The sequence below is a fragment of the Electrophorus electricus genome, chromosome 24, assembly GCF_041902795.1.
Source record: "Electrophorus electricus isolate QZ-2024a chromosome 24, ASM4190279v1, whole genome shotgun sequence".
Classification (NCBI taxonomy): domain Eukaryota; kingdom Metazoa; phylum Chordata; class Actinopteri; order Gymnotiformes; family Gymnotidae; genus Electrophorus; species Electrophorus electricus.
Genome location: NC_137520.1, coordinates 11,612,305 through 11,627,039, shown reverse-complemented (window position 1 = coordinate 11,627,039; position 14,735 = coordinate 11,612,305). Strand labels below are relative to the sequence as shown.

General features: G+C 37.4%; 1 protein-coding gene across 1 annotated transcript in view; it reads left to right on the top strand.

Moving 5' to 3' along the window:
* The first annotated feature begins 1 nt into the window (after position 1).
* The window catches only part of spen (spen family transcriptional repressor), a 29,486-nt gene continuing 14,752 nt past the window's right edge, over positions 2-14,735 (top strand). Inside the window, exons 1-3 of the mRNA XM_027014513.3 lie at positions 2-255; positions 3,529-3,849; positions 7,906-8,526. Coding sequence (XP_026870314.3) covers positions 173-255; positions 3,529-3,849; positions 7,906-8,526 — 1,025 coding nt within the window. The 5' untranslated portion in view covers positions 2-172. The remainder of the gene's footprint in view (positions 256-3,528; positions 3,850-7,905; positions 8,527-14,735) is intronic.

The following is a 14,735-nucleotide window of genomic DNA, read 5'->3' as shown; positions in this document are numbered from 1 at the left end:
CGCACAGGATCTCCCCGTTTCCAAGAGCAAGCTGGTCCAATAGTGGCGTCGAGGGAGAGCAACGTTTGGTAGTCGGCGCTGAACATCTTTTTTTAAACCACCCTTACCCACTGTCTGATCGGATTTACCCTAATAAGATTATCTGTATGATCGGGGGACACAAACCCGCAGTATGGTCCGGGAAACCAGACACTTATGGGTGGGGAATTTACCTGAAAATGTACGAGAGGAGAAAATCATCGAGCACTTCAAACGGTGAGTTAAGCTTTTCTACAAGTCTGAGAACATGTACTGTTTTAACGAAACGTGGGGCGGTAATGGAAAAACAATCGTAGACTCGCTTATGCTTATATGGCTCAAATTTGTTATGCAACTCCAGCTAGCTAAGCTAGTTAGCTACCTGCTACGTTAAGCAAGCTAAGCTAGCCAGCTAGGAAGCTCAGAATATGAACTTCTTGCTGGGTGGTCGGTCTTTAAGTAACTGGCTATCCAACGTTTGGTCCATGACTGAAACAAACACGTTTCCAGCAAACACAAAAAATGTCAGCAGTACCAAATGGCCACGTCTAAATGACGAGCTAGTTAGTGTAGAAACCAGTAACGCTACCGCTCGTTAAGGACGCACTGCTCGTTAGCAGCCAAGCTAGCTTTCACGTCGGTCGTTTGCTTCCTGCCTCACATGTCAACTCGGACTTATCATGCGCTAAACTTAATAGAGTGTCCAGTCAAGCACACACCACTCGAAGATTCAGCCAAATGGATTGTGTCTTAGCAAGCGTAGACATGTGACTTTAACAGGTTTCTGTTTAAGTGCCAAAGTTCCATATCTTGACAGGTAGTTGGATTCACAGAAATGTATGACATATTCCTTCCAATGTTGTATGCTTAGATTGGCCGACGGGGTTTAATACTCTCCAAGTATGGAGACTGCGAACATGCAAACACTTGGATCAGTAGTAGTTTTCATATAGGTTGATGTGGGAACTTTGAAGGTAAGATGAACATAAGCGTTCATTTTCGTCCACAGTGTTTGCTTAGTCAGACAGCTGTACAAATTGAATATGACATGCACTTAACATGCTTGGGCATTGGACAGTTTTTCATCATGCTTTAGTGTAAACCTTCCCTTAAAATGAAAAGGGAAATTCTCTTACCATAGAAGGTGGGTACAGTCCAGTGTAAGCACCTGAATTTACGTACAAGTTGTGCTCCAGTACAGTCATAAGAGAATTACTAATAACATTTATAGTTTTAAGGCTTACAGGGTAGGGTGTGTTCTGTTAGTAGGTGTCATTTTGATTTTTGAGGTTCTAGTTACACATATATTTCAAAAGTGATGTGATGGCAAGGTGCTTAATTAAAAGATTTGCAATGCATCAACACACCTTAGGTGAAAGGCTAAGGAAGAGCTTACTGTTTTCATCACTTCATGCATCATGATAAGTAAGTATTGTGGTACAGTAGGTTAGATACTTACACTGTATGCTTGCTGCATATCACAGTTTTTTTGTCAGTGAGGTTAAATTGTTCTGTATGCTTTAATGACTATCTTAAGTATCTGCATGTCATTCTCAGTTAGCTCCAACATTCATGCAATGTCCTTTCTTGCTTGGGTAGTTTTTCAGTGTTTTAGCTGCAACTAATTTTGCCTGTTTGCAGGTAACTCTATCCTACAGCTAAGTGGAATTATGCAAGGAGAAAAACACGTACAACACAACATTGAATGAATATGAATTAGCTTGATAACATAACACTGAGTCTTAAAGTGCTAAAGGGAATAACCATCACCTGTTGTATATTAAATGCACAAAAGGCTATATAAGTGAATCACATGATTGCTACAGCAAGCATCAATGTATATTGACTTTTGGGCAAAATTCATGTTTATGCACTTAGTTTTTTTAATGAGACCTTTAATATGACTCACCTGATGTGATACAAAGTGTGTAGTTAAGTGTGGTGATTTTTTTTTGATGGTTCGTTAAGAGTTCCATGTGAGCTTTCAAAATTTAGTATTACAATTCCACTGTGGCATTGTCATTATTTTTTACTTGTGTTATATTTTTACATTGATTCCTTCATATCAGATGGTTAATGATGGGCTGACATTATACATCAAATCACTCATTATATGCTTCTTTGGAAATATGAGATAACACCACACTTATGTGAGATCACATTTTTGTGTGTGCTTGTGTGTATGTGTGATTTATCAGTATTCATTTGCCTTTTGCATTATTCTGTGATGTCAGCAATCTAGAGGCCAACATTACAAAAACAGTGAACAAAGGATAGGCTGTACAAAGTGTTGTGAAGTGTTGTGTTGCTATGTAGGCTGGTTAAAAGCAGCATGGGTGGCTTAAGCTTTAGGTTTGTTTTTCTCTCTCTTTTTTTTTGGATGACTCGTGTTCACTTTTTGTGAATTTAGTTGCAAAAGACACAATCGATGCCTTATGTTACAGCTAGTTCACATGGCATTTGAGAGAGTGTTTTTTTTTATGTGAGTGGTGTAAGTGCAGCAAAATTAGTGAGCAGGCAGTGAAGTAGCCAGATCTGCCTGTAAAATCCCTACATGAGCTTATCTTTACATGTAGCCCATATCAGTTGATTCACATGCGTCTGTGAAACTGGAGGTAGTCCAGAAAGATCATCTGAAAATAAGTCATGCAAAATATATTTGTAGGTTTTTAATTTTAGTTGCAGTCTCTAATCAGTCCACCATATATAAATTTAGCATGTCAGAGACAGGCTGTTAATGACATTAGTCCATTAGGTTTATTCCAAAACCCAATATTTTAAAGATAACAGTGGTAGTTTTGTAATAAGTACATTTACATACTGGTTTTATTCACTCGGCATCTCTTAAATTTTACAAGAGAAACAGAAATAGTTCATGACTACTTTTTATCTAAACATTAATAAATACATGATGAAGTATTTATGTAACATGTTGTGAATGTTTTACATGGACACCCTTCTTATGAAGTGTTACCAATTGTTTATGATGCCACATGCTCCTAGGTACATCTGTTCATTGGACTATTTCTTTGTTGCTTTCATTGTTTTGTTACATTCAGTTTAATGTTTATCTGTTATGTAAATATCTCAAAATATGTTTTTTTCATCATGTCATGATGAAAGAAACAAATAGCTAGTATTTTGACCAGACATTAATATTTAATATAATTTGTATGTATTTTCTTCAAGTAATCAAAGCCATAAAATCTGGAGAAGTGTTACTGACATGTAGCACCTAACCAGTGTTCTTCATCCTTAGTCTTTATTTTGCCCTGCTTTACTGACCATTGTTTAACCTTCTGGAATCAGCTGTAAACTTTGCTTTGATGAACTGATGGAGAAAATGGTGAATTTTGATTTAAAAAATATTGTTTGCTTTTTAAAAGGTATGATTGCAGTAAAACTACCGAATAGTGCAGGAGAACAGCAATAGAACTGCAATATGCTGCAGGTTTAATGTATTATATAGCCTGTGCATGGGCTGATGTCTTTTTGTGTTTACTTTAATAGATATGGACGTGTGGAGAGTGTCAAGGTCCTCCCAAAACGTGGATCGGAGGGCGGAGTGGCAGCCTTTGTGGACTTTGTGGACATTAAGAGTGCTCAGAAGGCTCACAATTCAGTCAACAAGATGGGGGACAGGGACCTGCGTACCGATTACAATGAGCCAGGGACTATCCCAACGGCTGCTCGAGGCCTGGACGATAGTCTGTCCATAGCCACTCGTGGGCGGGATGTTTCGGGGTTCACAAGGGGGGCAGGGGCCTCAGTGTATGGGCCTCCTGCATCACTCCACAGCAGAGAGGGACGCTATGAACGCAGACTAGACGGGTAAGTGGACATAGTTTCTCTGAAGGCTAGGTGGACTATTTGTTTCTTGTAACTCATCTCTCCCTTCTAATCATTGTTCTCATTAATTAGAGGGCAGGGTCAGAAAATATAATTAACATTCTGGAGAGAATATATTTTGGCATCTCTACTGAACATAGACATCTACTGCTCATAGGTTCATGTGGGCAGCTTTTAGAGGTAAGCATGTTAAACATGCTAACTAATTTATTATAAAGTATGTAGGTAGCATTAAGTGTACCTCTCAAAAAGGATTCTTTCTGAATCATAAGGGTCTGAATTGGATATCACAGTGAAGAGAATCAAGGGCATGGTTTGGATATCTGGGATTTCTGGAAGCGAGGGCAGAGTCAACCCTGTTGCCCTTACCTGGGATTGTCCTGATCTGGAGTACAGTACTGCCCATTGTGGATTAATGTCTTATTATTTTTGTCTTTTATCGTAACAAGATTATTGTGGTATTTAGTTATGACGTATTTATTGGTAATTGGATGAAAGAAAGAAAAAGAAAGAAAGAAAGAAAGAAAGAAAATGGGTGGTTCATAAGAGTTTCTTTTTCTCTGGACTCCATGGATGGTATTCACTGGATGGTTATTCACGTTGGATTAATGCTGGCAAACACAAGGATAATTGTCGCTACAGAGGTATTGTTTTTGTCTTTTCCCGTTGGAATCATGTTCGGTATTAGGGCCCTGCCATTAATTACTTGGGAGACTTCTGCCATAGGTCACCATGGCAGAAACTGACAGAAACAGTGAGCAATCCTCTTTATTTATTCATTATTTCTTTTTAGACCATTTTCATTTTATTTCTGCTTTGTTATTTTTGCTGGTGATCTCCAAACAATGAACAACTCCACTGGATTTAAAAGAGAGTGTGGTATCACGAGCAGAAGATGGAAAATAATATATTTTTGGATCAACAAATCAAATTGGAGGTGGAGGTATGGTTTTGCATTGGGGCTGAAGATAACAGTTTTGACCTTGGATAGTGAACATCCTCTGGATTACTAATCCCACACTGGATCTAGAGCTACAAATGACTGGATACAACAATACGGGAGCAGAAGCAAAACATAAAGGATGCTTTACTGTGTCAATTAAAGGACTGGTCTTCTGGCAGTGGATTATTGTTATATATTTACAAGATAGTGGGAAATGTTACCTTGGGATTAGTAAATTTAAATAATCTTTGGAGAAATTGACTTGGATTATTAAAATTTTTGTAACATTGATTAGGTCTTTTTGTATAACATCTCTCATAGGATTTCTAAAATGTGGACAGTTGTTTTCTAAATTTCGGAAGTAAGTACTGGAGTCAAAATCAAAGAATCAGATAACGTCTGCATTTTTACTTTTTTTGGACTTTGAGCATATGAAGAATAAATGTAAGGGGTGCTGTTATGGAGTGTGAAAAGAACACACAGACTTAAAGTTTAAAAGGTGAAGAGTCAACATGATTATTGTTTTTGTTCTTTTTTTAATCGGTGTTCTTTTTCTGAACCTCACAGTGGATTTATTATTTTTTTGGGTCTTCTGCTGGACTTGGACATTAACTACCTCATACTTTTTACCTCCATAAACTTTTCCTATTCCTGACTTGGAGCATTTCTGGACCACCTGTAAAGCCAGCCCCAAGATAAGGATTACCACTTCAGTTTTTTTGCTACCATTTAAAAAAAAAACAAAAAAAACAAAACATTCTACATTTTTCTTTTTCTTTTTTTTTTTTTTCTTTTTTTTTTTTTTTTGCTCACAAAGTTCTGTCTCCCAAAATTGTATTTGGAATTGTAGGTCGGGTTACCGCTGTCTGAAAAGGTTGGTATGTTCTGCCCTGTGCACATTAGCTGTTCTCTAACCCCTAGTTTGAATCCCTGTCTTTTTTTCCATCTCCCACTAACTACTGTAGCTGTTAAAACAGGCAATTTTCATAGCTATTGGCATTTCACTTTGCTGTCTCCTTCCCTCTCACACTCCCTGGCTCTTTGCCTTTCTGCTCTCCCCTCTGTAAAACCTGAGACTGAGGCAATCTTAGGAAAGGAAGTTAAAAAAATATTCTAAACCTGTTAAATGGTTAGCCTGAGAAACGTTTCTTAAGAATTAGGTATGTGTATATGAATGGAGAAAAGGGCAAATGAGCTGTGGAGTGTTGGGTGCAAAGTGTCACCTATGTTTGTGTGTTTTGTTTTTTTTTTGTTGTTTTTTGTTTTTTTTTATAAATTACAGAAGTGGACTTTGTGCTCCAAGGCTGCTCACAGTCAAGTTACACAGCGAGTTCTCACTGAATCAAATGCAAAAACAAAACAGAACAGAAATGTGTTCTGAAACGATATGAAGGATGTAGGTTAGGATTGTGTCTCTTCACCTACACAGGAGGCCTGGTCTTCATATTGCAACCTTGTTGAAAAAATGCTGTTTGCATGTATTTTCAAACAAAGCCCATTAAGTTTACAGTAAAGCACATTCTATAATTCAGCTTCTTAACAGAGCAATAATTCAGCTTCAAAGCAACAACCTGAGGCTGTTCATCATACAAACCGTCAACTTTTAAATATTTACAAACATAAGCTTTTTTTACTTAGCACTGCATGCAGACACTTAATGAAAGGCACTTCTTTATCAGAGACTTGCTTCTTCCAGAGACCTAGATGACAGAGGGTAATTCCTTTGAGATTGTGAGGCTGTTTGAAAAAATTTAATTCAGTTCATTGTTAAAATGGGCCATGAGACTGGACAGAGGACAAATGAATCTATAGAAACTAATGTCTCAAAAAGGAAACATTTTAAAATGTAAATACAGTTTAAGGCTTAATTTGATTTAGTACAGCATAGGATTAGATCTGGAAATATAGCCAATAATTACATTTTTAGAGGAAAAAAAGATATGCATGGTTGTGATATTAAACATTATCACTTACATATAAGAAATATGCAATTCTGTAAACTTTTGCCACTCTTAATTATCTCCAAATGTACAAAAAAAGTTAAATGTAAGAGTCATATATAATCCTAAAGCTTCAGTTAACTTAATACTGTCAAACTCAATAGCTACAGTTGTGGACTGTAACATTTAAACGAATACAGCTATATTTACACACAGTTTTAGTGATACAGATCTTTTAAACCTTACCTTAACTGGTTTAATCCCAAAACATTGTTACGAGACAGTGTTAAGATTAAGACATCTCTCAACCAGGCAAGTTACACCATTGTGTACTTTTTTTTAAAAACAAGGATAGCACTTGTTTAAAGGAAAGTATTCCTTTAAAGGAAAGTGTTAAATAAAAGTATCCCCACCATTTTCTATCTTTTCCTTTTGTTCTGCAATTCCCAAATCCTCCAAAACATCAATACTTATAACAAGCTTTTTAAATAGTTATTTTTGTATAAACTGTCCCCACACCTTTTATGACTGAACGGCACATGGCCAGAATTGCCCATTTCTTATATATAGTGCCTAGGTGAGCTAGTATGATAGTTCTAAGATAACAAAAATAGTTTTAACAGGTTTTGAAAAGCACTGAAATATATACTACTTATTTCAAACTATCCAATTTTTATACTGATCTCGTACCAATTTCTTGTTAAGAAATATTTTAGAAAAGCCTCATGTTTTTAGCAGATCACAAAAGTATTACAAAGTATTACTTTATCTTTTCACAGATAGAGAAAGCACATTGTTTTGGTTTCAATACAGTATAGAGTAAATTAGGGAATATTACATCATAAAATATTACAGTGAAAAAGTTTGGTGTAACTTGGAATGTGATCCACCATAGGATGCATGACCCTGAAATTTGGCTGTAAAAAATCTGAAGTTATGTCACAGATAATTTTTAGTCAGCGGAAACATCTTTGCAAGCACGCAGCATTATAGCTCCTGTAAAGAGCGCTTTTCAACTTGCAGCCTACCTTTTGTTTTATTCATGCATGTCATATGACATTCGTAGACAAATCAGTGACACACCTAGCAAAATAACACTCCTTTCATTCTCTCCATCTTCCCCTTCCACCATCCTTCATTCTCCATGTACCCCAGGGCTTCAGAAAGCCGGGAGCGTGCTTACGATCACAGTGCCTATGGACACCACGACCGTGGCAGCGGCAGTAGTTTTGAACGGCAGCGTCATTATGAAACAGACTATTACCGTGACCTGCGCGACCGAGCCCTCGGCGCTGGGGTCGTGAGCGCCGGCTCTTCCAGTGCGAGTGCTGTGGGAGCCTCCTTAGGGGTCCCTGGAGGGGTCGGAGGGACAGGCGGCAGCAGTGTCACTGCTGGAGGAAGTGTGGGCGCAGCCACCGGAGCAGGCAGCGGAGGCCCAGTGTCCGGTGGAGTTGGCTTTTACGGATCCCGCAGTCGGAGCCCTGGTCGCTTTGATACGACAGAGACTCGATATGAAGCCCGCGCACGTGATGCTTTCAGTTTGGCAAGTGTGGTGCACCGGGATCTGTACCGGGATGAAAGAGGCCGACGGGGAGAAAGGACTTACCGTCACAGCCGCAGCCGGTCTCCGCACACTTCACAGCCCCACGCCGTTTCCCCGCAGAGGCTGGCAGGCCAGGCAGCGGGGCCCACACATTCCCCGAGCGGCTCTGGTTCCCGAAGCCGCTCCTCCAGCTCGGATTCAGTGAGCAGCAGCACTAGCAGCAGCAGCGGCAGGTCAGTGACAGGTCATTCGAAATGCATAATAATGGCATCTGATTTAACTCTCATGTATGTTTTTGTGGATATGCATTATAGGTGATGTTTTAACAAAGTTTGCTCCTAAATATATTGACATATTTTATATATAAATATATTTGTCTTGCTATCATTCTTAATAGTGATGTAGCCTTGAATCAAGTGTTTGAACTGCTGATTTACTTGTTGATGGGTGAATATGCCTTGTGTCTTGTTTCTTTTTATGTCTAGTGTTTCCATGCATGTTTCCGGCATACAAGTTAAATGATTAACAATTTTCTTCTTTCTCCTCGTGTATGATGTCCCTCAAAGGTAGATTAATTAGGATTTTTCCAGGATTTGCATCATCTGTCTAAGTTAAGAATACTAAGTCAAGCATCTTGAACTTTGAACCTTCACGATAAGACTTTCCTGCTAGATGAGTGTATTTACGGATGTTGGTTGTGAGAAAACAGAATAGCATATTCATTGCATTTTTATCTAGGATCTTTGGCTGAATGTGCATTAGTATGCCCATAAGTGCACTTGGAGAAAGTTAACTGAAGTTTAAAATACTTTTTAGAGTTTGGTTTTACATCAGTTCTTTTTAAAGGTATTTTGAAACTGATTGATCAACACGTTAAGATAGCAATGGCAAAAACAAAATAAAATCAATTGTTACATGCTGTTTGGCTTCAGATAACCTTTATGAATCATTATGGTTACTTGTAACTGGTTGTTCTACCCCTGCTCAGGTCCTCACCTTTAGACCCTGGCCACGTTCTTATATTCATAGGATATGACTATAGCATATGTCATTTTTTTAGCCATTGAACTTAAATAATAGGATATGTGTACAAAATTGCTGCCAAAGTTTGTCAATACAAGACCCATATGAAAACTGCATTAACAAACAGATAATGTACAGTGGTGTCTAGATGCCTGTGGTATAATATGTGATAAATTATGAAAGATTTCAGGAAATGTTTATAACTGTGTTTACAACTGGTATCCGTGTTGTGGAGCTTGAAGGTAGGAAACTATGTCCTTTTTGCTTTTCATGTACAAGTTCAAAAATAAAAAAAAGCATGTCTTAGGCATGCATTTAGACAGTGTCAACATTTTGAGGCCTGAGCAAGACACACATAAACCACAGTGACCACACCTAGACTGTTCTACAAGTGCTGTGGATTCATATGTTCAGATTCTCCTTAGAGCTTTAACATATGCATAATGATGTCTTCCATATCATCTCTGGCTATTGATCTGCAGGTCTAAAGAATTGTCTTAAAGTATTTTGTACCACTAAGTCCATTACTGACACAAGATTTTTTCCAGCATTTAAGATTACATGGTTATTTTAATAAAAAATGGCTAGGATACTCTAACCACATCATGATGATAGTAGAAATCTTCACTTATATAAATATAACTCAACAAAGACTTCCTCTAGGTGAATTTGAAGCACTACATTTTTATATTAGTACCTGTGAAAGAGAAATTAATAACATACATTACAACAAACCTGATTAAAACACTTATCTACCAAAGAAAGAATACACTGCACTTAAAAATGTAAGCAAAAGGAATGACATTGTTATTAAGCCATCTGATAAGGGTGGAGCTGTTGTCGTTTGGAGTAAAGACCTTTACAAGAAGAAAGCAGTCATGCAGCTTTCTGATAGAGCTGTTCTGCCTATAAAAACTACTATCACGCCACAGTTACAGACCTCTGTTCTGACACCACAGTTACAGTTTTCCATTCAGTTTGCTATGTCACACTATTGCAGAAGGACACCTCTCTGATTCTGCACAGAATCATATTGTAGATAATCCTTGCTGTTGCCTTTTCTGTCTTCTTCCTAAAATGCATCAGGAAAATAATCCTGGATGTCCTATTTATCTGCTTGTTCTTGCCCAACAGAAATAATATTCCAGTTTCTCAAGCAATTGTTCAGTCCTTACCTACATATGTTATCGATTCTTCACACTTTTTACAAATCCTTGAACACCTGAAAAAACAAACACTACCTGCCAACTCTATGCTTTAGTCTATGGACATTAAAAGTCTGTACAGTCATCCCTAATGAAGATGGTTTGAGAAATTTAAAACATTTTCTTGATGCAAGACCTGAGAGGTGCCCTCTCATAGACACTGTTCTCTAACCCTAGCTCAATTTACAAGATTTTTAAAAAGTTGGAGATCATTTTGGTAATAATCACTATTGAATCTTTTGTCCTGTGATTTAAAATATTTGACAGGGACAAATTACATATTTTAACACATCATATTATTTGTTATTTGCTTTTCTGGTAAATGTTCTTAAACTGTGGCTGCACCTATTTGAATTTCTTGGGCCCATATGATAACTCAGTAGTAGTTCCCAAACCTTTGTTCTCTAGTACACCCGTTTTATAGATAAGAGCTCCGCAACCCCAACTTTGGGCAGCACTGCAATTACCAATAATAAGCACCTTATCAGTACTAATAATATATATTAGAAAATCCCTTTAAATATAATGTTCTGTTTTCCCATATGATCCAACCATAGTGCTTTGCTTCTCGCACTGTAGGCTCCACCTTTACGTGCATTTCTGAATGGACGCATTAAGATTTCCTTTCTAGTGCTAAAAAGGAACATAAGAGACTGACTAACCATCTCTCTTATTCACAGGCTAGTTTCCCAAGAGTGGCTATAGTAATTTCATCTGTGTACAGTGTGTGCAGTGACAGAATTAGTATGTCTACACTCAGGCCCTGTAGTTTGAGGACATCACTTAGTTTGTACAATAATACATAACGGGTGGGCAGGATCTGAGCGTGACAGCATTGTTTATGATATAGTAAAACCATATTATGCTGGATTTCCCATATCTCATTTTAATATGGTTGAATACCTTCAAAACGGTGGATAAAATGTCTTTTAAAAGGACAAACCATATGGTTTGACAGCTATCTACTATAGGGATTAATACAAATATAAACTTTTCATGACTCTGATCATGAACTTTTTCTAACCATTTTACTGTACACCAGTGAAGCTTGAACTGACTTGCATTAGTTTATAGTGTATAAGCACATCATGGGCCTAGCTTGTAACTCACTACCGTTTAGAGTAAAAATAAAATCTCCACAAGGAGCCACTGTTGGCACTGAAAGATGGTGCGTTGCATCAGTGAGACTATAAGTTTCCTTGTTTAGATAAAAAGATGTTCTCTGGCAGATCATCTCTGATTATGATTCCAAGGCAGTCCTAAATATATTCATTATGTTATGAATCCTGTATTCTGAAATGCATGAACAACAAAGTTCAACAGAAAGCGGCTTCTTGGGTTAGATTTTGATGTACTGTACACAGTTAATGCATGTTTTATGATTTCTCCTGAAACCATTACATAAATGGAATTCAAGTAGCGGTAACATCCTTACTGGTATATGATTATGTTGTAAGGCTGTGGCTGTTCAGTATTACTATATGACTAAGTGAACATTTAAGCATTTGAACATTGTGCTTGCTCCAAATGCTTGTAGAGCACAAATTCATAAGCCTGTTTAATGCGTTATTGTGCCTGTTTGTGTTTAAAGCCATTTATTTCCAAAAATATTTAAGGAAAAGAAGCAGCGTGCACTTATGCACACAGAATCAGTGAAGCAACAAAACTGCAGTGGAGGTCTCTAAGCTGTTGTCAACATTGTTATTTAAATTTGTTGCATTGATTCACAACAATCTACTAGATTTTTTTATAATTACACATTTCAGATGCATCATGTTTGTGAATCAATAAGAATGTGGATAACATGAATATAATGCAAATGCGAAAATGCAAATGCAAAATAACCCCACCAAAAAACCCGTTTTCCATTAACTTCCACCTATTGAATTCATGGACATTGATAAATACTTTGGCAAAGTTAATTTGTTAAATATGGACCTCACTGTAGCTACTTAAGAAATTGCTCTCAGGTTTCAGGAAACTGAGGTATGATGGACTAGTGTATTTTATTCTGTTCCTGCCCACTTCTGCAGTGTGGGTGTGAAGTCCCCCCCCACCCCCGTGGGATCCAGTTGGAACTGGAAATTTCTAGCCACTGCTGGCTCTCTGCCCACTCCCACAGCCCAGCCTCTGCCACTAGCATTTCTGGGGGAGAGAGTGAGGGAAAGGGGCCGTGTGGACGTGTAACGTGACAAAAGAAAGCCAAGTGGATAACTGAATACAGGAAAGGCTGTTCACTGTTAATAATTCAGGCACAATGTATCATGGTATAGAATCTTTAGGGAAACATCGATGTCTTCGAGGACAGAAGCTATTGTTTTCTTCTTTGCTTATGATGGATTCCTAAAATCCAAAGAAAAATGTTAAACATATTAAGCCATCACAGTTATTTTCTAAATAATTAACAGAGTTATTGTGTAAACCTTTTTTATAAAAGTACCAGACAACAAAGGTTTCTTCTTGTTTGTTTGTTTGTTTACTTACTTTAAAAAACCATTTATTACATACTTATTTTGCATGCTTCTTCTACATATTTTTATATGCATTATTCAGACTACACACATACAGGACAACAAAATCAATAGAAACACATGCTGATATTTTTCCTGGAGATGCAAGACTGTTTTTAGCCTTTGAAGAGGAGTATACATGCATCTATTTCACACAAACAATAATAGTAATCTACTCACTGGAACAATGGACATGTTAACGTAAATCATTTAATTTAGTAATTATGGAAAAAGACTAGAAGCAATAAACAGAAAACATTTTAATCATAATGATTTTTCTAAAACTGCATTAGCAAGCTCTGACCACCTTAAGGAATATCTTAAGCACAAATTTATCATGAGGGATTTGTTTGGCTGGTTCCTAGAAAGATTTGATTTGACCACCTAATGAAAAACATTTCTTTTTTAACAGGTTTTGATGATTTTTTTTTTTCTTTTAGCACTGACCAGACAAAATTCAATTTGACTTTAATTAGTTTTAATTGACAAGTGAATAAGAATGAACCTAGCAGTCAAGCAGCCCAGATATGGTTTTACTCTTAATAATGTGGTAAACTGAACTTGCTTTAAGGATGACTGAGCATAGGCGACGATTGATGACAGAGAAGTTGAACTACAATGGGTTTATGTTTTGGAACAAAGCTTCCCTATTTTTAACCAAGTTTGTCAGTCCTCGCAAATATCTGGGGTGCCATGGTCGTTAAAGCACAAATGTGTGTGTGTGTGTGTGTGTGTGTGTGTGTGTGTGTGTGTGTGTGTGTGTGTGTGTGTGTGTGTGTGTGTGTGTGTGTGTGTGTGTGTGTGTGTGTGTGTGTGTAGGTATGTATGTAGGTATGTATGTATAAAACGGAATCATATTTCATATTTTGAAAACAAACCGTGAAAAGAATGTTCTCACACATTTAGTGCTTTGACCAAGATATATATTACAAATTATGTTTGTGATTGCAATCAACAATTGGTTATAAAGCCTACTTAGAAGGACCCCAACAAATCTGTGACTCCAATATAAAATTTTACTCCCCAAAACATCTTATTTTAATGTGTCTGATTGGTTCATTGGGAAATGCACAGCAGAAGACAGAGAATCATCCGAACATGTCAGAGCTGTGACAGCCTAACTGTACATTTCAAAGCTACATGGTAACTGTGCAGGAGGTCTTAAAGAGGAAGGTCTGGCAATGCATCAGCCTTATTAAAACATGGTAACTGCATTGATCTCCTTTAAAAAAAGATTTTGAGTGCAAGTGAAATGCCGCTTCTTTGCTGCCCTCGCCTCATTACCATCCCAGACAAAACATACTACAGCTTTACACCCTGGAAGTAACTAGAAGTAGCTGTGAAATTGGCTTACTTTTGGGATATTAAAATCTTATTTTTTCTTATGTTGTCTTATTTTGTCATTGCTGGGATTTTAGACTTCAGCAAGGACCAGGACTTATTAACTAATTACTCTAGTAACTAATTACTTTAACAGTGCCTTTCATTTTTTCCCCCCATTTACTCTGCGAAGTTACTCTGTGAAGTTAAATTAAATTATTGTAGCAGATAAAGATTGTTCAAGTAATGGGATGGCACTGCTGTTGAAGAAGCCTAAAATGATATTCAGGATAGTGGGTAGTGGTGTCTCAGTGATTAAGGTACTTGACTTGTAATCAGAAGGTTGCTGGTTCAAGCCCCACCACTGCCAAGTTGCCACTGTTG